General features: G+C 42.9%; 1 protein-coding gene across 6 annotated transcripts in view; it reads right to left on the reverse strand.

Annotated features, from left to right (window-relative positions):
• The window catches only part of AFF3 (ALF transcription elongation factor 3), a 321,596-nt gene that overhangs the window by 34,474 nt on the left and 260,040 nt on the right, over positions 1–27,082 (reverse strand). For 4 of the 6 annotated variants that reach the window (XM_090127339.1, XM_090127329.1, XM_031605217.2 and 1 more), the window contains 2 exons: positions 10,268–10,436; positions 1,589–2,641 (listed from right to left, as the gene is read on the reverse strand). In XM_090127339.1, coding sequence (XP_089983465.1) covers positions 1,589–2,641; positions 10,268–10,436 — 1,222 coding nt within the window. The remainder of the gene's footprint in view (positions 1–1,588; positions 2,642–10,267; positions 10,437–27,082) is intronic. The other 2 variants (XM_090127334.1, XM_090127326.1) reach the window with 1 other exon arrangement.

Here is a 27,082-nt window from a genome sequence, read left to right on the forward strand (position 1 = left end):
TATTTTCTGCCACCGTGGCTGTTGCTAAAGGATTAACATAGCTCACTCTCCATGGGAGTGAAGATCTTACACCTCAAGTGCTTAACCATCTTTTCCCATCTTTGCTTTCCCCATCTTCTTTAGATCATGACAGAGGTGGAAATGATAAAGACCTCTTTCTAATTTTGCAATTATGCCTGATGATCTATTCTTATCAGTCCTATTCCTTAATTCTTATGGGAAGGCAGATCAAGTACTGTGTGTTTGCATGGCAGTTATCACAGGGACGGTCCTATTCCAAGCTGAAGGGCAATTTGGTACTCCAGCAATGCCTTGTATTTATTGTAACAATAAAACTTCCAACAACAGCAATGCTTTAAGATAGAAGACAAAAACATAATTTGTGCCAGAGAAAATCAAATTAAGCTTTTCTAGAATGACTGCATTTATTCTGCTCTTCTATCATATCCTTGTTTCCTTCTGGGTGTACGGGCTGGCAGTATGACAAAGAAATTTCCTATAACACAGAATGTAAATCTTTTGCTTCTGCCCTGCTTTGACCCGGCCTCCATCACTTTGTATTGTGCAATTACTTCCACGCTACTTCCTGAAGAAAACGCAAATAAATGCATCTCAAAGCTTATTAGTAGCTCTTCCATTGGTAGATACTGAAAAAATACTTTCAAGTATTTAAAAGAAAAAAGAAAAAACAACAACACACAAACAAGAACAAAAAATGAAGAGAGAAAAAAAAAAATGGAAGACCACTTTAGATAAATGGTCCCAAGAAACGTGCAGATCAGTCTGCACATGTAGGGTAACTCAGATGGTGACAGATGACTACACAGTAAAACTGTTCAGAAAATGAGCAGATGGTGATTCCAGTTCAAAGTGACTTCTGGGGTCAGACTGTCACAAATGGAGCGGAAAGCATCCTCATTGGACAGCTGCAGCCTTTGGGTGAAGGGAGCTCCTCGTCAAGAGAAAGCTGGCACACCTGGTGGCTCCTGAAATGTTCAGGAGTGGCATGGCAGAGGGGTGGATGTGACCAGGAGGTTGTGCCCACAGAAGTGCTGCCTGGGGATGGGACAGCTCATTAGGCACCCTCACGGTTCTTATGCTGGTGTGGGAGCCCTGAGGTAAGAGCAGGGCAAGCTGCAGAGCGAGGCAAGTCGCCGCTGAGCTGGGCTGCCTGCAGGGACTGAGGGACTCGCCCCTTGCTGTCAATATGAGGGGAAAAGGGTTGCTCCCTTTTTGCAAATATGCAGTGACATTGTGCAGACTGTGTCAAGACAGCCACTTACATTCCCTATGCCAAACTAAGCAGTGCCTCTAAGAGCTCCTTCTATTCTTTCGCAAGAAGCTTCAGGAGAGAAAGCTACCCGACTTCGCTTTGACCAAGGCACAAAAAGCAACGTGCCAGTAGCCAACACCACCTCCAAGGCCCAGGGGTTTCATCGCCCCGGAGGCTTTGCCGGTTGCTCCGTGGTGAGCAGAGCCGAGGCGCGGCGAGGACTCGCTGCTGAGCAGCAATGCGGGCGTGAGTGATGCTGGGGCCGCGCCCCAGTTCCCCGCTCCGAGCGGCCACCCCCACCCCCCCAGAGCTCACCTTGCGTTTCCTTCTAGATTTCGGTAAGCCCTTCTCTGCAGGGAGCTCAGCACTACCACCCTGCGGGACGCTGGCCGCCTGGTTTGTTCCGGCGCTCATTGCCAGCGGCTCTTCAGGCAAACGCTCTGGAATCCTGGACAAAAGAGCCAAGTCAATGTTGACCCACAGCGACTTTACCTCATCACTGTCTTTCAGAGGAGACAGGAGCTCATTCCTACCGAAAGGAACCAGGGTGTAAAACTGTTCCTCCAGCTCCTTTGCTATTTCACTATTAGTCCTGGCATTAATGGAGCCAAAGGCACTGCAGCCGCCGTGGGCTTTGCTGGCGGCTCCCGACCCCGAGTCCTTGGCATGCGGCTCGGCCCCGGCCGCCGCCTGCGCCTTGGGCAGCGGGCGCTCCTCCCGCTCCGACTCGGAGCCCGACTCGGAGGAGGACGACGAGGACGAGGACTCGGTCTCTATGAACTCCTTGGATTTGGGCGCCGTTTTGCTCGGCCCCCGGGCCCGCCGCTTCTCACCGGCCGCGGCTGAGCGGGGCTCCCGGCGATGCCCCGCTCTGCAGCCCGCACCGCCGACGCTCGCGCCGGGCCGGGCCCTGGGCGCCTCGCTGCCGGCGCTTTCCAGAAAGCCGTGGCTCCCGGCGGGCTCCTCTGCCCCACGGCAGTGGGAGCCGTCTCCGGCGGAGCTCCTCTCGGCTCGCCGCGGAGCCTTCTTCCCCGCTGCCCTCCTGGGCGGCCCGCCGTCGGCGGCGGGGGGTGACTTCTGGCGTCCTCCCTTGCTGCCCGGTGCTTTGTTGGCGGTCCTGGGCCGCGGCCCGTCCCCGACGGTGGCGGCGGTGGAGGCGGCGGCGGTGCGGCTCTCCCCGCCGCGGTGCTCAGCTGGGCCCGGGGCCGGGGTCTTCTCGTCCTCCTGCCGCTCCGCCTTCACGTGGCCGTAGTAGGGGTGGGCTTCTAGGGCCGAACCGTCGTGAGGGGTCAGGATGGGTGCTTTGTGTGGGGTAACTTTATTCAGCCACTTGTCCAGCTGCCACTTGTTAGATGAGGGTGGCTCGGGCTGAAAGGAAAGCAAGATGGCAATACGCTTAGTGCCGCCGCCCTCACCTGCAAAGCTTCCTCAGGAACACCAAAACACCAGTGCCACCAAACATAGGTTTTACCCTTAGCAAAAGGCCACCCCATGGCACCCCAGGACTCTGGCTGTGGGTGGGAAAGGTAAGGCTGCCAGGTCAGCAGGCAAGGAGGATGCTCCGTACTGCCCAATGGCAGCCTTGGTTCAGCAGCAGGGCTGGGAGATGGGAGGCATGCCCCAGGAGGTGGGATGTTTTTGCTTTCTGGAGGAGGCTGGGAAGGAGGATGGATTCCGTGAGTCAGAATTTCTTGGGATGATTCATACTGGCTTCAGCTTTACTGGGAAACACTCCTGAGATTGCAAACAGAGGAAAATATAACGGGGATAGGAAAGGTGGAAAACAAGGCAGGGATATGGCTGAGGTTGACCTAGAGGAAAGCTAGGTTTGTATATTTTGTGTCCTGCACCACCGCATTAAATACAGTAAGAATTTAAACAACATGCAGAGGCATGTAGTGGGAGAAGGGAGTGCTAACCAGGCTATGCATATAGTCTGTTTGGTATTGATGTTGTAATCCTGTGAGATCACGCAAACATTTGCTCTGTGGTGGTATTGTCAAGTGCTCATTTGGTAAGTATTGTGTAGCTGTTAGTTCTCCTCTTTGTTCCTGTCACAACATGATCAAGTTATAAGAGAGCATCTAAAATATAATGGTGTTTGGACAGTGAAGTGGTGGGATAATTATGATTTCAAATGTAACCACAGCTCAGAAAATGTTATTACAGAACAATGTGCAAGTGTTTTCTAGTGCTTCTTGCACTCAGTAATTTGAATGCAACAAGATGAATAGGAAAGGGAAAGAAAAAAAAAGGTGGAGTGGATGGCCAACCATATTCTAAGCCACATTCTAACCCAATGTGAAAAGTGCCCTAATTTCATGAACTGGAACCAAAATTTGGTCAGCTAGACTACTGCTCATGAAAACTATTGATGCTCTGGAAGAGAGTTTGCTGAGGAGAGAACATCCAGTCCTTAATTTAAGACAGTCTCCAACTTAAAGATACTTCCTTTAAAAGGAGTTGCTTGAAGGCAGCACAGGCTTCCTTCATAGCTAAGGGTGCCTTCAGAGTCACCCTGGAGGGGCTGTATTCACTCTACAGGAAACAAAGGCTCCTAAAATGAGCAGAGCAGTGAGACATTGGAATTCATATGATACAAATACTCCTCCCTCTGAAGTGTCTAATTTACTTATTATCCAGCTAGCCAATACCTATGGGAAGCTTGCTGGATGGCCTTGAGTTTATTTTTTCTTAATCTTACTCCCTAATATCTTACATAATGAATTTCTTTCCAGAGTTGTAAATCTTGAAAATGGTTGGGAAACATTTCTCTTGGATGAAGATGTATTTTTAAGACTCTTAACTCTTTATGTAAAAGAAACTGTTTTGTTTTGTTTTACTGCTGCTGAGAGTAGAGATGGATGCATTTGGTGCTATTCATTATGCATATACTGGACTTATATAATATAATGTGCATATGTGTACATTCATTATATGTGTAATTATATGTATAATATATTACACATATAATGAATGTACACATATAATGAAACGTTCACTATATATGGAGGTCTTTGCTGTGTTCAGGAGATATATTTAACAAAAGCACATACATCAAAAGCAGGTTTAAAAAAATATACCTCTACCTATAATTATAGGCCAGAGTGAGGGCAGCTTGAAAGTTTCAAAAAATCTTCCAGGTTTCCTGTTACATCCCATCCTCTTTAAGTAACTTGTCATTCTCAAATGCAGCAGTTCAAGGGATAACAGTAAACCAGCAGAAAACAATGATTAACTGCTATAGTGTCATAACTTGTCAATATGGCACTTTCCTACAGTGATGTGTCTGCTGTTTAGATGGAATAGCTGCACTCCCACCAAGCTGTAAGCCAACTATGAAGTCTAATAGAATGTATCAACAGTATTGCCAACTTAGCTAATTTTTTCAGGAGTTTCAGGACACTCATGTTTTCTTAAAGCCACAGCTCTTGAAACCATGGGCTTAGATGTATATCCTTGGTTTATTTAAATAAAAATTCAAGCCCATATGGCGGCTGAAACAAATTTTAAGATGTGTCTGCTAAAAAAAAACGCTTTAAGATGCGTCTGCTAAAAAGTAAAAAGCCTGCAGCCCATAATGTAAATTTAAAGAATACAAATTCTGAAAAATCAAAATTTCTATTTTTTTTCTCAGTATTTTGGGGACCCTGATAGAATTTAATCAATGTACATGAGTGATGCCAATTCACTTTTGAAAGCAGTATATTCAATTGATTGCTCTAACTGAAAACTACTGTACTTTGAAATCACTTTCAAAAACAATATAACTTGCAAGAGAACAGTCAAGAGGGAAGAACAGACCCGATGAGAAAAAGGATTGGGAAGATTCACTTGCAAGGTTTTATCAGTCCACATTACATGCCCAACAGTAATTATTTGTGGTAGGAAATAAAAATCCTTAATTCTTCAATCTGTATCTCTTTCCTGTACAGGTCACACACATTTCTGTGGAAGAAAAGTTGGTTTGCTTGAAGTGAGATAGCTTCAGCAGCATGTAAGGATGGAAAGGTGTTGAGGGATTCAGTGGAAAAATGGTGTTGTGCAAGAGAAATATACTGCCCTCAAGGCCCTGACAAGCACGGGACAGCTTTTAATTGGGGTAAAGCTGGTAATAGCCAAATGGTTGACAGCAATAGGAACAGTGGTCAGCGGTGAAGCTGACTTGCCATGAATTGCTTTTGTACGAAAATCCATCTGTGGTTTTGGCGTGAAAACCCAAACCAGGAAAACTCTATCAGAGCAGGACGGTTCCAGGAACTAATGCAACACAAATGCAGATGTGCTGGGCTTCAGTGAGAAACAGAAGGATGTGATCCACTTATTTAATAACAGTGGATGGATTCATCTGTACAATACAGACAACAAAATCTGAGTTTGTCAACAAATTCCTTCTCCATACAGTGGCCTACTCTTGCAGGATGTGAAACATTTCATCTCGAAATAGGCATCTGAAATAGGTCAGATGAAAAATGTTTGTTCCTCTCTGCTATCTGTAAAGTAAAGAAGAGGCTGAAGTGATGAACAGATGTAGGTATCTACAGTATAAGTGTCCAAATTTGGGTGGGCTGACTCCTACACAGTATGTCTATATATCTCAGATGTCTTCTGGGCTACAAATGCAATCAGAGCCATACATCCAAAAGAAACCTTTGTCAAAACTCATTATCCAGAAAGGCTTTCTGGGGTGAAGGGCTGTTAAACCATGTAAGTGTAATGGGATAACTCTATGCTTGTTATTACAAAGAGGGAACTAAGGTGTAGCTAGTACTATCATAAAGTTGAAGCATGACACCCCCTTCATTGAGAGATTGGATTGTCTGTAATGTGCATGTATTTAACCCATTGTGGACTAGGAGTGAGCAATCCCTGCAGTATATTTAGTCAATTGCAAATCAGCAAATTATTTTACCCCTATGATAACCTACTTGTGCTGTCCAACTATCAAATATTTACCCACTTGTGCTGTCCTACTATCAAATATTTCATCCAGTGCAATCCCTTATACACGTGGTATTTTTATTGTAGTTAAGACAGATGATGATGATGTTGATGTTGATGATGATGTTGCTGCCACTACTGTTAGTGCTTCATCAGACTAGAACTGGAGATTCCTATAGGTGCACACATAAAGTGAGAGGTTGCTCCTGTCTCAAAGTATTTTCAGGAGGAAAGGGAGAAATTTGTAGCAAAAAATGGTGCAGTGGTGATCTTGAATCCTATAAGCCAAAGTAAAAATAGTTTCCACAGTTGGTCTTTCTTCTGAACGTACCACTCAGGAAATCAAATTGTGATACTTAAAGTGGGAAGCAAGAATATTTTAGAAAACAAGATACAGAAAATGTAACATCATCCCTAAACCCAACCCTAAAACTACAGCTCTTTGGATTCACTGAGGAAATCTATCGGCAAAGGAAGGAAGAGGTGAGTGGGGCATGCTCACCAGTGAGGTGATTAGTTAGGTGCACACAACTTTCCTTTTTTCTGGGCTAAGGAGAGGAGAGCCAATGCTGTACAATACCTGAGGGAACAATAGGCATCTGCAGGCAGTGGCTGCTCAGACACTTGTACTGATGTCCGTGCACTTGAAAGATTGGATGGACAGTGCTGATGAGGAAGGAAGATGGGGAAAAGCATAACCAATCAATTCGGCTTGACCAGGTCAGTCCCGTTTTGACTTGAGATTGAAGAGAATATCCGAGGATGATGGAATAAGCACAGAAAAAAATTCTTTGATGGTTATGAACTGGTCACTACAGCAAAGGCTATAAAGGACACTGCAACTGTTGTGTAGGGTTGGCAGCACCCAGGACAGCACACCTCTCTCTTCTGGCCTTGTTACTGTGGATGCTCTCTCCTATGCAGTGCCTTCTCTGCTCCCTTCCTGCCATTCCTCCTCTAGGCCTTCCTGCACAGTGGGACTTCCTCAGCTGTCTAATGAGGCTCGGTCTTACTAAAGGTCTGGAAGATAATTGGAACAAAGAACAAACAAACCAAATTCTTAGCTTTTGAAATGTGGTTCTTCTGTGGACTCAAGATCTACGCTTTTTTTTACCATCTGAAATAATTGGAAGGAAGTTTCTGTTTTCCAGAGTCTTCATTTATGACATTAATTAAGGTCATGCAAAGAATTCATGGTCTCAGCAAAGAAACAGGAGATAGAAGTCTCAGTCCCTTGTTCATAATTTCAGGTTTGGCAGTTCACAAAACTGTAACTACTTGCATTACTGTCTGAGGCACCTTAATTTGTCCACATCACTGAAACCAGTCTGAATGTTGTCTCCTGTTCTAGCTCAGCCATTATTCTTAGTTTACTGCAGACATAAAGTGTAGACAGCTGAGCTAGTCACTACAGGCTCTAAATAGTCACTGGAAAGAAACAGACACTTTTAGGGTGCAATTCATCTAATCTATTTTATATGTATACTTTACAATGAGCTGCTTTTACACTCTAGGCAACTGCATTTAGACACGGAAAAACAACTCAAAGATTTCAACACGAGATGCAGAAAAAATACAGAAGAATTGTAACAGCAGCTGAATTCCTATATAAACTAAAATACAGAAGATAATCTGTCCTAGAAATAAAAGTCTTGTAAGTATACACAGATGATATTTCTGTTTACAGAAAAGAAGGGAGAATTCATAATGCCCTGCAGATTTCCAGAAATTCCTTCCAACCTGGAGATACGGGTTTTCTGTCCAACACTGTGCTGGAGTACTCAAGTTCATTGTACTTGAATTTATTGTTTTATGTGTACGCAATGACAAAGATGTATTTTCTTCTTCTGACTTATCCAATAGATGAAATTAATCATAAGACCATGGGATAGAGACCACTAATTAAATTTAGATGGACAGGACCTCCCTCAAAAGAGCTCCCAAGGACCTGTATCTCTCAATTTATGGGGTAAGAACATGGCATGTACTTTAGGAAAGTGGCTTCACTGGGTTCCTAATTGTAAGTTAAAGCATTAATGCAAATCAGATAGGGCTTCTACTCAGAGATGTCACATAAAGAGGTTTTGAATTGATGCCATCAGTCATATAATGGGCTTGGGAAAACACGGGGCCTTGGGAAAAGCACAGATATCCTACTGCCCTGGTACATGGTGATCCTATGCTGGTGAATGTCATGACTTCTCCTGTATTCCAAAGAATGCGCTACAGAAACCGCTGCAGCCATCACATTTTTGTGATGGCACACATACAAGTGTGTTTTGTACAGCATGCCTTGGAATGCAAACCATTCAAATACAATGCAGAGAGACAAACAATCTGTTGGAGCCGCACAGTTGTTTTGTGACAGGAATCACTGATAACTCAGACTCTGTAACACAGTAGTTCCATGTATCTGAAGAGGATACCTATAAAATGCTTTAAGAGGAGGTACTTCCTTCACATTTCCATGCCTCTCTGTCCCTTGCTTGACTTTACAAAGCCCATGACCCGCCTCTGTTAATTCACTTTCCATATTCCCTGAGGAATTCCTACTCTCAGGTCCAAGCAGCACAGCTATCTGCCTAGATGCTCTTTTATCTTATCTGGGTACTATGCTTCCTCCCCTTTTATCTTGTAGTTCCTTCTCTTCTATTATGGTTCTTACTGTGGTTCTCTTCACTCCTTTTCTTCCACCTTCTCAGATTCCCACTGGGAGAGGAGTGTTAGACCTCTACACCGAACCCAGCAGGGAATGGACAGAGCAAGGTCATGATGGGTCAGATGAGTGGACTCAGGATGGGAAATAAGAAATGGACAGTGCAGAGAGGGAAGAGAGGCTGGAAGGGAGAAAACAGGAAAACTGAAGAGAGAGCCTTAGGAAAGGGACAAAGAGAGGAAAATTGACTTGAAATGAATCTGAAAGCACTGTTGAGGAAAGAGAGGAAGATAAGTGGTAAATAAGGAACAAAACATGAGAAAAATATGGAGTGCATAGAATATAGAAAAATACAGGACATTTCTGTGAGTGGTACATTTTCCCTGGTAGGAAACATGGCCCCAAATGCTGAGCAAAACATGAGGAAAAGCTTGCTGGTTATTCAGGATAATGTTTCAGGGTGAGAGAATCTGTGAGGCTTAGTTGTCAGGGGAGGAGTCCAGTGAGGGGATGCTTTATGTGGAACAGGAAAATACACTGCCTGTATTTTATGTGTATTTACAATCTTGTCACTAGATTTTGAATATTTTTACATATATTAATGCATGTGATAAGGCTGTGGAGTTCACGGTTTTATACTAAAGGTGTGTATTGACCAAAACACATTAAAATGTCATGTGGTAGACAAACAGAGTATGGAAAGCAGCCTGTAGTTTCTGCTTAGCACAGTGTAGAGGTGAAAGCAGAAGGTGGCACAGCACTGGCAGCTTAATTGTACTTTGGCCAGGGCTTGTCTACATGTGGAAATTTTCAATGCTAACTTTCCAGATGGCAAGTTTGGGCTTAATGTTTTGCACCATGAGTAATTCAGTTTAGTCCATGCTGGAGGTGGATTAAAATAAATCACACAAAGGCAGCAGCAGTGGAGAATAATTCACATGGGGAGTGAGGTGAGGGACGTGCGTGAGTGAAAAACAACTATTTTGATTTAAAAATCCACCCTCGAAATGATTTCATAATAGCTTCCCTGTGTGGAGAAGCCTTTAGTTCCCTTGCAGTGCTGAGAGCCCACACCAGGACTTACGCAGTCAGAAAGCCATTGCTATGGAGGCAGAAATGCACAAAACCTCCAGCAAGCTGTGAGCCTTGTGAAGGGCTCCATTTCGAGGGAAATATCACACGGTCATTTCCTTCTTCATTTTTATTTCTTTTGCTTTAATCTATCCCAGCATCCCCCACCGCTTGCGTTTCGTAGGGTGCCAGGAGGAGGATCCCTGTACTTTTTGCATCCATTTTTGTTTTGTGCATCTCCTCCCAGGCTCCTGGGCTGGAAAAAAGGTCTGAGTGGGCGTAATAGCGGATTGCCACCCCGAATCACAAAGAGTGGAAGCCCTTACCTCTGGGCTGGAGTAATGCGAGGGCTTGCTGCCGTCACTCTCGCTGGAGCTGCTCTCGCTCTCTGAGTCAGACTCCGAGCTGCTCTCAGACTCACTGGAGCTGCTGCTGCTCGACCCCTTGCTGGAGAGTCCCGGGGCTCGGGTGCTGGACTGCGGCCCCACCAGGCTGCTGGGCCCATAGGAATGGGAGGCGAGAAGAGAAAACACACAGAGAGAAACACTTAAAAACCGTGGTGTATTGGGAGCACACCTATCTGTGAGCTTGCCTCTGCTTCTATTGAAGGGTGAAGGGAGTTCAACGTTATGTTACGATTGGGGTCAGCTGTATGTGCATTTACATCTAGAGCCTTTGATGTCCCTTCTTCACACCAGGGAGGATAACGCTTTCAATTCAGCTCATCTCTGTTCTCATTCAACAAACTGTTTAGGATACATTAGAAGTATCAAACGTGGTAAAAATAGCACAGAGGAAGCAGTCTTAATGGTGTCTAATGAACCCTGTGCAGAGGTGAAAGCTGGAAAAGGTGAACAGTCAACAGAGTTGTAGTACACAGTACCAGTCATTTACAGCAGTAATAGAATAACAATAATAATATGTCCCTGATAATAAGTGTGGAGCTTCCTACTCTCATTTTGTTCCTGCACACTGCTTTACCTACCCACAGGAGATGTGGTTGCCTTGATATTGACAACTGCATGATCTAAGGCTCTGATCCTGCAGAAGCATGAAGAGATCAGACTCGTGTTTTTGCACATCAGCAGAGCAGTGCTGTCAGCAGAGCTGCTTGACTTCTTAAAAGTTATGTTTGCATGCAAGTGTTTGTATTATCAAGCCTGACAGCAGAAGAAAAGTATACTTTCCCCAAATAGTTGACCATGCATATTGAAATACCACAGTCATAAAGGCTTGAGTGTGAAATGTCCTATTAAGTCATCCAGCTTATTCCCTAGGCAATGCAAGATTGTTCCCTGTAGCAGGATGCATTTTCTAGTGAGTTGTCCAATTGGATTTTAAATGACTTGAATGCAGCTTTTACTTTTACCTCTGGGAAACTTCTCTGCAAACTAACCCAAATTCCACTGTCAGAGATTTCTCCCTACGTTCAACCTGAAGTTGCCCTTTTAAAATTTATTGTTGTTACTTATTATTTCATCCTATTACTAATAGTTTCAGTGATGAATTATCCTCCTCCCTTTTTCCTTTCACATATTTGCAGACTGTTTTCCTGCCCTACTTCAGTCATCTTCCAGACAAGGCCATACACATATACTTCTTCTGATCTTTCTTCATAAGTCATTATCTCCAGGGATACAGGATCATTTTTATGGCTCTTTTCTGAACTCATTCCAATTTGTCTATATCTCTCTGATAACAGGATGCCCAAAACAGAGTGCTACATTATAGATGGTTCTCACTAGAGCCCTACAATGAAGGGCTATTACATCCCTGTTCCTTGATGCTGTTGCTTTTGTAAACATACACCAGAGCTGTGACGGAATATATAGTCCATTAACACTCCTACATCTCTTTCAACACTTCTTTCTCCAGAGTTCCTCCACTGATAGCTACACTTTAGATTACTTGCTTCCAGAGAGATTAGCTTGCTTTGTTTTTTTCTTCCTTCCATGCCAGATCTCATTTTCTTCTTTGTTGTACATGCTTCTAACGCTTCTGGCTCTTTTTGATTTACTTCTCTGCCCTCGGAGGTGTCTGCAGCAACTTCTAATTTAGTATCAAATGCAAATTTAATTAAATGGTTATTCACTTCCTTTTCCAGATCATTAATAAGACTGTTAAATAAACCCTGCATGAAACACACCGGTACCCTAATAACCAACCCTTCCCAACTCTGCTCACCAGTGTTTATCATTACCCTTGTTTATGCTCCATCATAGTCCAATATTGTGGCTAATGCAGTGGGAACTTTAGAGATGCATTTTGTGAGAAATAACATCTGATAATTAATTACAGTTCAGCTATGTTGCACCTAATGTATTGTCTTTACCTACTAACGGTGCATTTCATTCTGGAGAACTGGGATCTGATACCTGACACGAACTGCATACAACAGACATGCTCTGGTGCTGGAGAAGAGGCCAACCCATAAGAGATGTGGGTTCAGGTCTGTGATTCCCCACAGTGCACACTTTCCATCCCCATCCCTGTCTCCCTTAACACATGCCAGCCTTTCCCCACTGGAGCACCGGTCCCATACAACACAGTGCTCCAACCACATCACCTTCAAGAAGTGCTTGCATGCATGCAGCTCTAGGAGGCAGGAGGTCTGTCAGCGTACACAGACACTAATGTAATAGATATATTTGTGCCTTTGAAAACTTGCCTTCTGCTGGTTTGATGTTATTCATTGTGTCCCTTTGTCTGACCAGGTAAGTGTGGAAAACACAAGATTTTCAGGCAGGCATTTGTATAACAGCATTAAGGTACCTGAAACAGTAACAGCTAAGAAGCTTGTAAAAATTTTCCTCACTGGAGAAGGAAAACTGACGTTTGTGCACCTCTTTGAGACAATGTTGTTTTCCACTTGCACAGGTTGCCCAGTAAACTCCAGATCTACACCGCTCACTTATATTAACAGATTATAGTCAATCCCTTACTAATATAATAGTGAGAGCTATATAGAGGCCACTGTGATTTTTCTGGTTTAGATTTTTTTTTTCCTTCAGGTAATATGGAAAGGTAAGTGCCTTTTCTGACAGTGTAACTTAAGGAATGCTTTTCACAGTGTCCAGCTCTGATGGATTCCCCATCCTCTCCACAACATCATTGTGACTGCTGCCTGAAAAGTACTTCAACATCACAGAACATCTGCACATTTATATCCTGCCCCCAGTGATTGTGATTTTAATTTTTAAACCATAATTTTTGTTTGGCATTGACTGAAGTATTCAGAATTGCTATATAGGGGATGAGGGAGAAAAAAACCCCACAGTAATATTTCTTTCCTGTTGTGACATGAAATGTTTTTTTAGGCTGCTGAATAGAAATTGTTACTACAGCCATAGATGTGAAATATAACTGTTGGACTCTTCACAAACATCTGGAGATCTATGTTTGCTGCTCTAATGATAGCCAATATACTGAAGAAACTGAACAACATTACAATATTTTCCCACTTACGCTGTTACTATTGTAGTCCTCTGTCCCCTTTCTACCCTTTCCATTTTTAAATATGGTGAATTTTTACAAGGATCCTCATTACATTATAGTAATCAGGATGAAAACATATACACATTTTTTCATGCTTTCTTCAAAAAAGTGACCATTATTTCAAATCTGTGACTTCCATTTTGGATTGTTCTCTCTGAAGTATGTAAGCAAGATAATTCAGTCAAAATAAAATACCGATTTGCATTTTAATGATGTGGCACATAACATTCATGCACATTTTGCTATTGCCTTATTCTCTAGAATTAATTACTACATTGTAGAAATGATACGTTTATTTTAAGCAATTGAACAACAGTTTGGGTTAGAACCACATCTACCCTCTGGCTTAGGAGAGCAAATACACTGAAAAGGTGCTAGAAACCCTGTAAAGCACTTCATAACCAACAAAACACTTGAATTTTCTGACCACAGTCAGAAACTATAGATGGCTATCCTGACCACACAGAGCTTACTCACAGTTTCTTAGATGTGGAGACTCAGAAATACCCTGATTTTGGGAGATTAATACTTTTCTGCTTGAACCAATCTGAGATTCAGGTTGAGATGGGGAGTCACCTCACACTTTGTAAGAGCCTGAGGTGTTAGGTGTGGTGGGACTGGTTGTTAGTCATCAGACTGCATGGCCATGGCCAGACAATGAACAGTACCAAGGTGGTTTAACATTGCACAGGAAGGTGCAGGTGTTTGCTACTCAGTCAGTGAAGATTCCTAAATCAGATTGCCTCAGCTGCCCTCAGGAGACCTCCTGAGGTTAGTTAGACCAGATCTGGGCCCTGCTTCACGCTTCCTATTAAGCCACTGCTTACAGCCATGCCACTTGTCATAACAATAAATCATGGTGTTGAGCACTGGGCACCAGAAATTCCTGGGTAAGTAAGTGTACACTGCATTGCAGGAATTCAGCCACAATATTTCAAAGGCAGAAAATATGGATGCCTGATCAAGGTAGATGTAAAACAGATGCAGTCCTTTGCCAAGCTGCAAGTGTTTGATAGCAATATTAAACCAATCCAAAATGAAATAACCACAAAAGAATTTGTTATTCCAGTTCTTCATTGCATTGCAAAATGATACCCACTTTACACACGTACAAATGATTATCAAGAATGCAAGGCAAAGGAGAATCAGGTCTGTACCAGGAAAGCATTTCAGAGTGACTTTCTGAAAATACTTTTCTGGCCGCAACAAAGGCTTTGAACATGCCTATGCTTCATATTTTGGGATCCAGACAGTCTGTGTAATTCCACTTTGCAGCAATTGTATCCAGACCCTTCTTAGCAAAAAGCCCTTTAACACAACTAGACACTATCTATCTGCTATAATTTTCCTTGTCTGGAGATGGGACAGTATTTACCCAGTGTAATTGGTATTGCTGTAATCACCTAAACTGTTTTTCTTTTAACTCTCACTCTGCAGTGAGACCATCCACTAAGCACTGTCCCACCATTAAGTGACCCAGGTTACCAGTATGAAAAAGCAATGCTACCATTAGAATAAAGAGATGACTTGAATAAACCAGTGATGCTGTTAAGGATCATGTCAAGGTTGAGAGGTAAACATGGAGAAGGAGATCTAAATTTGCAGATGATACAACTGTAGGAGAAAATCCTAAAAAAGACTTCATGAATGCTTCAAGTATTTGAAACGCTCAGAAAATCTATCACTGTCTTGAGGAACAACGACAACTGTGGGAAAACAATATTCCGAAACAGACAGTCAGTCCCTTGGCTGGCATAAGCTGTCACAGCTCCATTGACTTCAATTAGGCCACACTGTTTTAAATCAAACAATAAATCTGACCAAGACTCTGAAATGATATTTCAAACTTAGTGATGAAAACACATTCCACGGTTTAGAGATCTGTTGGCAGAGTCTTTATTTTTATTCTGGATTAAAGTATCTGAAACACCACTTCCTTCTTCCCTTTTGCAGTCAACCTAAAGCCTAGTGAAGGTCTTTTATGGAAAACACTTTATCCTTTGTTGTGAGAAGCAAATTCCACATGGTACTTCCTCAAAGCAGAAACTGAGAGCATGGTGCCAAGATCTGTGTAATTATCTCTGCTGCCTGGCACTGAAGATGCTGCAAGCCTCCCATGCACACAGCAGGGAATTCCTGTGTTGGTAATTGTGAATGAATCACAGACGCAATGGAAATGCCCACTTCTTGCTGCTGCCCCTGAGTATTTTTCAAATTTTCTTTCAGCAAAAACATCTGATGAATGCTTACCATGTGGGGGCTATCCTGGACTTACCTATCAGGGCATCCCAGTGTAGAAACAGAACACATGGGCATATTTTCTGAGGCAACTGTGGAATGCCACGGAATAGTCCAATAAGGATAGCTGACAAAAATGAATCTGGAAGTCATCCTTTCATTTCAGGCCAAAGTCATGCTGAGAAAAGGGAGATGATACCACAAACTCTGAAATTTGCATCTGCTTGAGGACAGTCAGATATCCCCAGGGTTTAAAATAGGAAAGCTGGTTCTGCATTTAACACATTCTGCATACAACATGAATATAAGCAGCCTCTGCTCCAGGTTTAGGCCTGCCATGTCATGTCTGAATGACCGAATCGTTCTAAACTTCCAGGGCTCTCCCTTCCTCACCTGATCCCCATCACGGTCATAAATGGGGATGACTGAACTTGCTTACCCTCAAGTTTGTTAAGAGATGTCCTTTATAACTGCTTAAAAAGCACTTGGATATCCTCGCTGTGAACACAGTATGGAAGAGATACAAATTTATGCCTTTGTACCTTTGCTAACTGAGAGCATGAAACCAATTAGCTGTCTGAGTTCTTTACAGTTGCCCGTTGTGGAAACCTATTGTTCACTAACAAAAAAAGCAGCTGACCCTGCCATGGTTGGGAAAAAAAAAAAAAAAAAATGAGGCTGGGCATTTCCTTTCCCCAGGTAAACGATTTCCCAGGAGTCTGTTAATACCTTTCGGAAACAGAGAAATGTTTTCATACCTCATTCCTATAACAGATGAGGTACGAAATGGGAGTCATGATGAGTGAGAGTCCTGGAGGCTGTTTGGCTTGTCACAATATATAAAGCTCCTGTGGAAGCGCCGCATTACCTTAGCCGCACCACCTTTGCACAGCACAACTAATAAAGCACAGCTGCCAAGAACAGAGTTCATAGGCCCCACCTATATTTTAACACTGTCCTTGGGAGTTGCTTAAACAGTTTGTGCTGACAAGACTGCAAGTATCATCTCATAATGCAAACCTAAGGTAAATCCGGTCTTTGCGGAGAGTAAGGTGCGCCCTGTGTGATTGCAGTTTAATTGCCTGAATAGCCGCCAAAGAAAAACAAATTGTTAAGAAGAGACATTTAGAAAAACAAGTTATGAAGCTCATGCATACACACGGCCCTCAAGAGGATTGAGTCTGGCTGGGGGGTATCTATTTAAGGCCTGCTTGATGCCAGTAGCAGCATCACAGCTCCCACCTTGGAGGACTACTGCAGGAAAGAGAAAAATCACTGAAAAAACCTTGGCTAAAATCGCCTCCTAAAATAAAATGCAACACTGCAATTAATAGTGACATCTTTGTATAAATAGCTCTATCAGAAGGAGTGTGTGCCGGTGTATCTGAGATGAAAGGGTCCAATAGACCTGGAGCAGCATTAGCGTGGGGATGAAGTGATTAGTCAGCGGGCTGACAGCTGTGCTAGGAGCCTGCTGCCAGATCCCAGTGTATGCTTTCCACCACTGCCAAGTGTTTGCTTGTCGCTCCAGATAAATGGAGCATCAGCAGTGTTTTATTTGACCTGCTCACAAGAAAAATAAAGCAACTCTGACTTCCTCGGTGTGTTTGTCATTGACCTTGCATCAGCTGAATATGAGTGGAGAAATTCTCTGGTTCAAGAAAATTAACTCTTCAGTAGAAGGGGGCCCTCGCAGTCTTTTTAAGTTGGTAGTATAATCTGACTCTTCATGTCTCAATATACAGTGACTGAAAGAGTGGGAAGTGCTGCCTACATACCCTGCAGTGTCCTTGGAACATGCCCTTAGACCAGTGACCTGGAGAATGATGAACAGCTTTGAGAACAACCTATAAACAGCCACCCTCCCGTCCCCAGAGTGAAATTGGGAAACCATTTCCATGGAGAACTTTCAGGACGGGAATAAGTTGCAAGCGGTAGAAGTTGTGGAGAAGACTCAGTCAGGACTGTGCTTTTCATTTCCCCCTGAGACCAAGGGCAACAGTTTTTATGTGCTTTTTTTCATTCATACCCCAGAAGTTTCATTTTTTCTCTCTTTCCTTCATCAGTTTGATAATAATAAAAGCATAGAATCATTAAGGTTGGAAAAGACCTCTAAGATCATTTTGTCCAACTGCCAGCCCATCCCCACCATGCCCGCTAACCATGTCCCTCAATGCCACATCCATACAGTTCCTGAGGGACAGTGACTCCACCATTGCCCTTGGGCAGCCTGTTCAGAATGGCTGTACAAATACTGTACAGAAGACAAACGCTGAAAGTACAGCACTTTATAGTACTTTCTAGAACATTTCAACTCTGTATTTTTTCATTTTTGGAATCTGGCCCTCAGATAGACTTTGCAAGAAGGAAAAAGGACTCTTTTGAGCACTGGCATGTATATGGTACTAGTGTCTGAGCCTGTGGTCAGGCAGAGTTTTTCCACATCTGAAAAACCAAAAGTTTTGGATATCTTTATGGCACTCAATGATTCTTCATAATAACCAAGTGCATTCTTCTGGAAACTCTTACTTTCCATTTTTCTCTCTTTCTCACCTGTCTCTCCTTCCCTCCATGCTTTGACAGAGTTCCTTTCCTGGCAGCATCAGGGGTTACTGTATGCAGCTGCCAGCTGTCTCCAGAGAACATGAGCTCATTTGTCCAGGTGAGATCAGATTACTGAGTTCAGGGCTCAGCTGTTAGAACGTCTCATTAGAGTGGGCTAATGTAAAAGCCACAAGTCTCAGCAGAAGTTCTTTTGATGGTGCGGAAACACCTGAGCATCTGAGCCCTACCACCTGAAGAATGATTCTGGAGCAGAGGCCCTTCAAGAGAGAGGGAGAGACCCATAAGAGTAGCTTGTTCACAAAATGTTAAGGTCAATACAACAGTAGGAGAAGACGTTCTTGTACTTCAGTAAAATAAGCAATTGGTGAGTGCTAAGTGAGGTCAGTGAAAATAAGGTCTCATTTTGCTAAGGGTTGAATGGGACTGTTTATAAGTAATCTGGCAGGAGGTTACCTGCAGATCTCAACCAAGGTCATTTGCTGACTGTGGGTAAATAAGGTATGTGACTTGCACAATCAGAACTTCATCTATTTTGTAAGGCTTGAAAAAGTGAATGATTAAGAATGTAACTGAGTTAAGATGGACCTGGACCCTCTTGGTTGGATCTTGATAAAGCTTGCCAGTGAAGTATAGGATACTGGGATTTTATGCATCCATTTTTCCTATCTTTGACTTACAAGAGGACCTAACTGACCTAGTGTATTCAGAAATGCCCCATAGAGATTCTGACCTCTTTTGATTGACTAGAGGGAATCTGGGATTTTAAGGTTAAACAGTATGCCTGGTACGCCCAATGCCAAATTCATTGTGACTTGGAATGGAAGCCCAGAAGGTTTATTTCAGATTCTTTTGTATAAATGCTCTCTCATGGTTCAGTCAGCTTCTTTCCGCTTGTCCTATAGATCAGAGGTGATACGCAACTTGTATATCCATTCCTAACCCAGTACTGCACCACGGCATTAAAGCTGAACTCCTTTCAGATTTAATGATAGGAGTACATTTTCCATTTTGGAGGCGGCCCCAGCAGATTAGTATTTTGTGCAATAGGCTCATTGTAAAATAAACATAATTAAGCACTGAAACAGATCATCAGTTAAAGTATGGACCATCCATAGTGGAAGTGTCAGAAACTAGGTTAGGCAAGGACCTGCTTCGGAAGGTTTATACAGGATTTATCTTGTCAAGTTATGAGAAAAAGGATTAGATGAGCATGGATTTCTGTGGGTAAATATCCAGATGAGGTTGTTAAGGAGCATGCATTCTGTGCTTACAGGTCAAATGACAGGGAGAAAGCGCAGAAAGGGATATAAAGTTGGTAGATATCGGAATAGTCACAGCAAGGAGTAATGCAAAACATTTTGTGGAAAATGTAGAGTGGCATTAATCCACCATCTTCAAAATATCTCATCAGAAGAATTTCATACAATTTCTCTAGAGATCAGCCCGGTCATTGCTTTGCTTGTCTCATTTATTTCCTAAAACATGAAGCATAGATGCACTTCTATCCCCAAAAACAGCAATTCTCGCTTCTGAGTGACAGCTTCATTAAGAGAAGACTGAACTCTGGAGTAGGAGAATCCTTGCCTGCTTTGGCCTGCCATTGCCTTATTTCAGAATTACTGTTAACATAATGCCAGTCATCACTGCACAGCAAAGCAGGCAGCTTTTGCTAATTTGTTGTGCTTTGCCTCAACACGGCAGCCCTTTGCCTCAGTGTGCGGGGCCCTGTACACAGCTCTGTCTTGCAAGACCTCTTGCTAAGCTCTGAGAGTCCAAATACAGATGAACTTGTGCAGATAAAATTACTAACTACCGTAATGGCCGTCCAAATGGGTGCAATAAATTTCGGTGTGAGACAAACTCTCTCAGGTTTTACTGACTCTTAATGCTGCTGCTGCCAGCTTTAGTGTTACTCTTTGACTCAAGCCATATTCTGTTGTCTCCCAAAGGTCTTTTCGGCCCGTCAGCTCTAATCAATATGCTGCCTTGAGAAGGAGCTTGTTTTAAGTAGGTTTGCTCACCATAAAGAACCATATAAAGAAAATTCGACTTCTACTCCTTGTCAGCATATATCACTTCCTATGCAGAGCAGCATTTAGATGGTCTGTTAGTGGAATCCGAGAGAAATGACAAATGCCTGAGAAAAATGCATAGTTGTTCTACAGAAGACATTAGGCAGACTCAAGAATGGCAAGCAGAACAGCTAATAAAGCTCTGAATTGTAGCAGAGAGGATGTTAAAAGCTAATTACTTTGAGATTATTTGAAGGCTTATAAAAGGTTCTTCTATGCTCTGTTCTGATGTAAGTACAGCCTGTTTTTCAGCAACACGCACAACTGTTTTAATGTGTTTTTAGAAAGAGCTACCCAGGAAATTCTGTTTACCTGCTATTGACATGCTAGCTCAAAATAAAGGATGTTTAAAACCAATTTTCAGCTGTTGAATACTTGCCTGTAGTTCAGCCTTAGGTTTTTGAAGGTCTGAGCTGCTGGGAAAAAATTTCTCCCATTCTGACTGGGCTCAGATTCTTGCCCCTGTACTCCAGCTAGGTAAGGTCACCCTTTAAAGCTTGAATGGGAGTGCACAGAGGTGCTCATGCAGCCCAGGAATGGTCTTCCTATCTAGGGTATCTGGATCTAACTCACTGAAACACAGCATAACAGAGTGCCTACTAGTAAACTTTGCTGTACCTTCCTCAGCTATATTGCATAAAGTTGTCCCATGAAACACAATGACAAAGTATGATAAGCACAAATATACAAAGCTATGTTAAGAGTTATGCAAATTGTCTTTTGCAATTCAAAGGAAAATCAAATGTGAATTGCATCCTGTTGTTAGACATCACCCTTGGAAAGTAAACGTAAGGTTTGTTTATGTATACACAGAATGCAAGGGGAGGCAGAAATAAATTGCAAAGCAAATATAATTTTATTTGCTTTATTCATCTAGAATGTGGTATTGATGTGTCTGGACTCAGTGGCTCCCCAGCTGCACCCTCCTCTAAGATGTTATCAATCCTTTATTTCTACTACCATCTAGTAGGAAAAGCACCAGAATGGTATGTCATTTTAATAAAAAAAGCCAGTCTTACACCATGCTGTGTCCTGATGTAGTTGCTGTCATATCTTCCAATATATTTTTCAATCTGTATTTTGTATGTTTTGCTGTTTTTTTAACTGCCATGCATCTTTTTAGATTTCTTACGATATTACAGTATCTCTGAGGCATGCATAGATGTCTTTGACTATTCCTCAATGTAGCTTTTGTTCTCCCTGCCTCTCCTGAAGCAGCAGAAAGGAAATGCAAACAGGGCAAGCGAGCAGGGAGAAGCATGGCTCAGCACTGTTCCCTCCTCATGCCACAGCAAGATGCTGCTGTCCCTCCTCACTCTCCCCTAGGCTAACTGGCCCTGCTGCTGCTCCTCTTTTGTCTAGAGATGCTGTGGTTCCCCATCTCTGGAGGTGCTCAAGCCAGGTTGGATGAGGCCTTGGACAGCCTGAGCTGGTGGGGGGCAGCCCTGCCCATGGCAGGGGTTGAGGCTGGATTATCTTTAAGGTTCCTTCCAACTTAAGCCATTCTGTGATTCTTCTCTCCCCACCTGCCTGAGGTCCTGCATACCCCAGGATATGCTCTGTGAAGTGTGGGCCTCTTCAGAGTGCCAGCATACATTTAGCAGTGCTATCCAGCGGGAGACCAGTAAAGGTATAGCACTTGGCATGTGCTGATGCTGGAAGTTCAGCATCCAGCTGTGAGGATATACATTGTGCATTTCTTTAGAAGCATATCGGGTCATCTGCCTCAGCTGGGAAGCAGCAGGGGAAGAGCAGGAGATTCTGCACAAGAGCTTTGCAGAGAAGATGAGACAGACAGATAGGTTTCCAGGAGAGTATGGGTTTCCACAGTCTGTGCAGCAAGGAAATCACTCCTTGGGATTTTTTACCATCTCGACATGACTCTAACCCTTGCTAGACAAGCTGCAGCTTGGGGAGAAAGATCAAGTGCTGGGTCTTTGCCATTAGCTTAGACATTAGGGGAAAGGGCTAGATGACTTCTTTTGATAACTAGCATAAAGACCCCAGCAGGGTTTCAGACAGTTTTATTAATCATAAAAGTCAATAAAAATAGACTGTTCCTCAGGGGCAAAGGAAAAGCAAAACCTCGGAAGAACAAATCAGGGCAGGCATCTTCTATTCCTGAGAGCATTCTGTTTGCATTCTGCACTTGAAACGGAAAGGGAATACTTAAGAGTGAAACTCCCAATTGATATAACCAAATACTTTCTCAGGAAAGGAGAGAGCACTTTCTTATGGACTTCTATTGCAACAGGGAAAGATTTTGATAGCCTTTATGTGCAGCTCGGAGATACTGAACTATTGGGCAGCTTACTCTGACACTTGCATGGCACACCCACAGTCAGCAAGTTTCTTCCCATGCCTTTGCACTTGTCTTTCCCCCTTTTTTTTTTTTTTTTGCTTTCCTCTTGCCTGTCTCTTTTCTCTTTGCCTCCTTCTCTCTCCCCCCACTTCTTTTTTTTCCAATTGATAGAGGTTACTTTTGGATGCCTCTTCGCCATCATCCATTGCATAGACTCAGCAGTCTTTAGCTGCCTTTGCAATATGAATGTCAGGCCCATAAGGATGTCTTTACCTATCTTAGAGCTTCTCAAGTGACTTTAGATGCCCGTGTACCTCATTTCCATCTTAACTTTCCCATCCCACCGTTGTGAATAAATCCCTCCAAACAAGCCCAAGTGTAAGACAAAGCACTCTTATCTTTCTGGGCCTGCAGACAACCCGCATCAAACAAGGTATAAACTTTCTCATCAAAACTAGCTTTATAGGGTTGCTGACTGCAAAACGCAATAGCAGTTTAAATGTAAGCATTCATTTCTCTTATTTTAACTGGAAGGGTTTCAGTGGCAAAATAACTGGATTAAGAATGGGAATATGATGCAAGCAAAAATGAGTCTGGAGGAGAACTGCAGGCAGTGAGAGAGAGAGAAAGCCTGCAGAGCCATTTTATCCAGGGGGCTGGTGACTGAAACACGTACAGCAGGGAAATGATGTAGATTATCTGCCCAGCAAGAATCACAGAATGGCTTAGGTTAGGGAACCTTAAAGATCCGTACAGTTAGAACCATGAGCAATCCAGACATTGCATGGTGGCAGTTTCACCCACTACTCCACACTTTAGCAGGCTGCTCCATGATTGTCAAAGTAAAATAGACTCTGGGGGTGTTAAGAGATGCTGTGTTTGGAGCATTTTGCAGCAGGTAGGAGATGTGCAGCACCAGGCTGGAAAACTTTTCTCCTTCATACCTTTCTGGGTCTGTTTCTGAATGTGGTCTGAGGCAGCCCATCAGGTCATGCTTTATTCATTTAACTGCTTTATAGCACTCCTTCTATAAAACCTTGCTGTTAGGAGACTGCTTTCAATTTTTTTCTGGAGTCTCTCTCAAGTGTAGTTGTCTAGCATCACTGCCCAGAACAGCTGCTGACAATGCCAATGTGCTGTGCTGCAAAATCCTTCCTCTCTGAAATCAAGGGTAGAAAAAAATCATCATGAAATAATGGACTAATGTGGCCATTCTATCTATACTGCTCATAAATTAGATTTTGAACCTGGCAATTGCAGGGTAATTAGGATGAGAGAAGCTCTCCTGCAGGAACATATATTTCCTATTCTGCCTGCCTGCTACATTCCAGTTTAATTTTTCCTTTGTTCACTCAGCACAGAGAACTGCAATTACAAAAGGTGAGAGCCTAGTGGCAATTTTTGAATCAGGAGGACACTTAGCACAGAAAGGGAAAAAAAAAAAAAAAAAAAAGAGAAAGAGAAAAAGGACAGGTATCACTAGTAATTAAAATAATTTTGAATTAGAGAGACTATTCCAATAATTTCTTTTGTATGATAATTGTTACCCCATAACGTATCCTTATGAATTACTAGTACGATGAAATTACATTTCTGTGGAGACTGAGCTGAAACAGACAGCTTTCCTAAACATACCCTCCTGAATCACAGACAGACAACCTGTGGACAGTCATTTCCGAATGGCAGGCAATGCTGTGGTGCTGATCAGTAACAGCCACTTGGGTTTTAAGCCCTTCTTCCCCCTTCGGCCCTCTCAGAGGCACAGGAAACAGAGCAGGAATTCCCATCTCGGGCAGCCAGAAGAAGGTTTCACATTATTAAAATAGATGATTTCCTTCATCCCAGAGCCTCTGAGGAGCATAAATTGTGAACAACATCAAAGCAGTGAGAAGTTTTAGAGCAGACTGTCAAAGAGACTGCTGGGGTTTCCTTGGTAGATTTCCATTTTTAAGGGGTCTCAGCAATTGACTTTCCTTTGTAAAACAATTCCATATGTCTGTGGATTATTTAAGGTTGTTTTGATTTCGTTGTTGATGTAGGTTTTAAAGACACAATATCACAATTATTTAACATGGGGAAATAAAGTTAGGCAGGCAGCGCCTGCAGTTACAAATTACTGGGATGATCTCATGGACTAAGACTTCGCACACTTCTTCTCTGCTCTCCGGGGTTAGGCAGCATGATTCTAGATGAAATGAAAAGCAGCATGGCTATCTGGAAATAAGTACTGGTCCGATGCTGTGCAAATACAGCCACTGACTGTTCACAAATCACACTGATTTTAGGGGATGAAACACACCAGCATGTGTGACACGAGAGTAAGGGCTGTGACATTGGCCCAGATTTGAAGTGGACCCCAGGCAACTTCGTTTAATGATTATTGGAATTCATCTGCTAAAAAGCACAACGGCCAGCTGTGGTCTTAGAATAGGAGTCATCAGGGCAAGCTGCGAATGGATTCCTATTAGCTTCCTAACTAAAGGCAAAGGAAAGACTGTTATTAGGCACGGCATGGAGAGAGTTATTAGTGGGCCCCACAGAGGTGACTCTGGCTGAGCCTGGGTTTTCAATGCTTTCCCTGCACGGGAAGGTTGACATTAGTCACTGAATCACAGACCACACAGGAGAGAAGTGGGTCTCAGCCCAACCAGTTGTTCCCATTTGCAAGACCATGGGTATATTCAGCAGCGATCTACGAACTAGATACCAGGCTGTACTGACCATATCTGGGAAACCAGCCTCCAGCTATATAAGTAGGAAAAAGGAAGGGGCTGTGAGATGTATTGCCAGTTCTCTGGCTTTTAAGACCGGGGGGAACTGTGCCTCTAAGCTGCATCCTACTTGGCTCTCCATGGAGCCCCTGCCGGAGAGAGACTGTCCAACCAAGCCTAATGCCTGCAGTGTGTGACCAAGTAGGAGAAGCCAGTGGGTGCTCTGTCATTATGCTTGCCCATACTTCTTCTGGGTTGTGCTGGCAGCCAGCAAACGCTCAAAATAAAGATCCTTCAGAAGAAAGCACAAGTCTGAATGCTTTCTTTTCCTTTAAGAGAAGGATCTTATTTCACATGAGTACATAGGTGGCCAAGAAAAGAAAAAAGAAAAAAGGTCTCTATTAATTGTTTCCTAGCCTAGCAGCAAATGCCAGGCTCTTAAATCTGTCATTTATTGCTGGTGAATTATTCCAAAAGTTATTCATAGTTCTTACCTAGTAATCCTTCAAAAAGCATTTTTCATAAATGTTGAATCTAATCTAAAAGCTGCAACTGTGTATCATTTTCAGAATGATCTCTGATTCGAGTTTGATGATCAGGAGAGAATAAGAGCAGAAGACTTAACATTCACAATAATTGGGTGATGTAAGAAGGAAATGCTAAACTGTCTATCACTAAATGAGTTCATTCTGATGAGTGTACCTCCCTCAGCTGAACCATACTAGCATTAGTCCTCCATGCACCACTGGTAAGGAGTGATGAGTGCAGTCCTTGATTGCCTCAGTCAGTGCCTTCCACCATCAGGAACATGGAACCTAGTCAAAACATGAGCCAGCTTCTCTTCGTTTTTTCCTTGTACAAGAGGACTGGAAGTAGTTCCATCTCATGGCAAGCTTACAGTTTAAAGCTGATCACCCTCTGCATTAAATGTGATGGGGTACTGTGGTTTATTTTATTTTTATTTTGATAACTTAAAGCTCTGATTCATTGGATCAGGTCTTGATTGTGGCCTTGATTTGATGACTATGTTGCCTGTCCTTGATTAGTTAACTGTGGTTCTACTAATGCAACGATGTGTTTTACATTTGTTTGCTTAGTTTAAGTGTACAGAGCTGGCTCGTTTGGTTCAGCTGTAACATGAGTCATGCCAACCAAAGATGTACGTAACTCGAATCAGATACTTCCCAGCCGTGCAACTCTGCAACCAAATAAATAACTCCGCCTCCCCCAAGATGGTAGCAAGATTAAAACAAAGTTATTAAAATGCTGTCTTAGTTAGCAATTAAACTAGGAGCCCCTGAAGGTTGCAATAGGACCTTTAACAAGCTCTTTACCAGATGCAAGACAAACCTAAGGCAACTGCTTTCTAAGCAAGCCAACCCGTCTCACATTTTGGCTTCAGAAACATATGTTGTTAATTTTAGAATTGCAGTTGCTATTTGAGTTGGGTGTCACTTCCAAAAAAAAAAAAAAAAAAAAAGTGTGACTTTTGGGGGGTAATTATTTTTCAGCACAGGTGTGGAGAGTACATTTAAGCACCTTAAGTGTTCACACAGGCTAAGCTTTGACTCAATCAAACTGCAGCTTACCACAACCTGAAAACTGACATAAAATCTCTTCTTTCAGGCATGGTATGACCTTAATAAAACCGGCTGTGGAATTTCTTAGTTTAACAGAGGCTCATCTTTTCTCCTTCCAGATTTTACTTTCCCCCATGATCTCCCTTGTTACACCATCCAGACCAACCACATTTCACCC

Source organism: Phasianus colchicus, chromosome 1 (genome assembly GCF_987193195.1).
Source record: "Phasianus colchicus chromosome 1, bPhaCol1.hap1.1, whole genome shotgun sequence".
NCBI lineage: Eukaryota > Metazoa > Chordata > Aves > Galliformes > Phasianidae > Phasianus > Phasianus colchicus.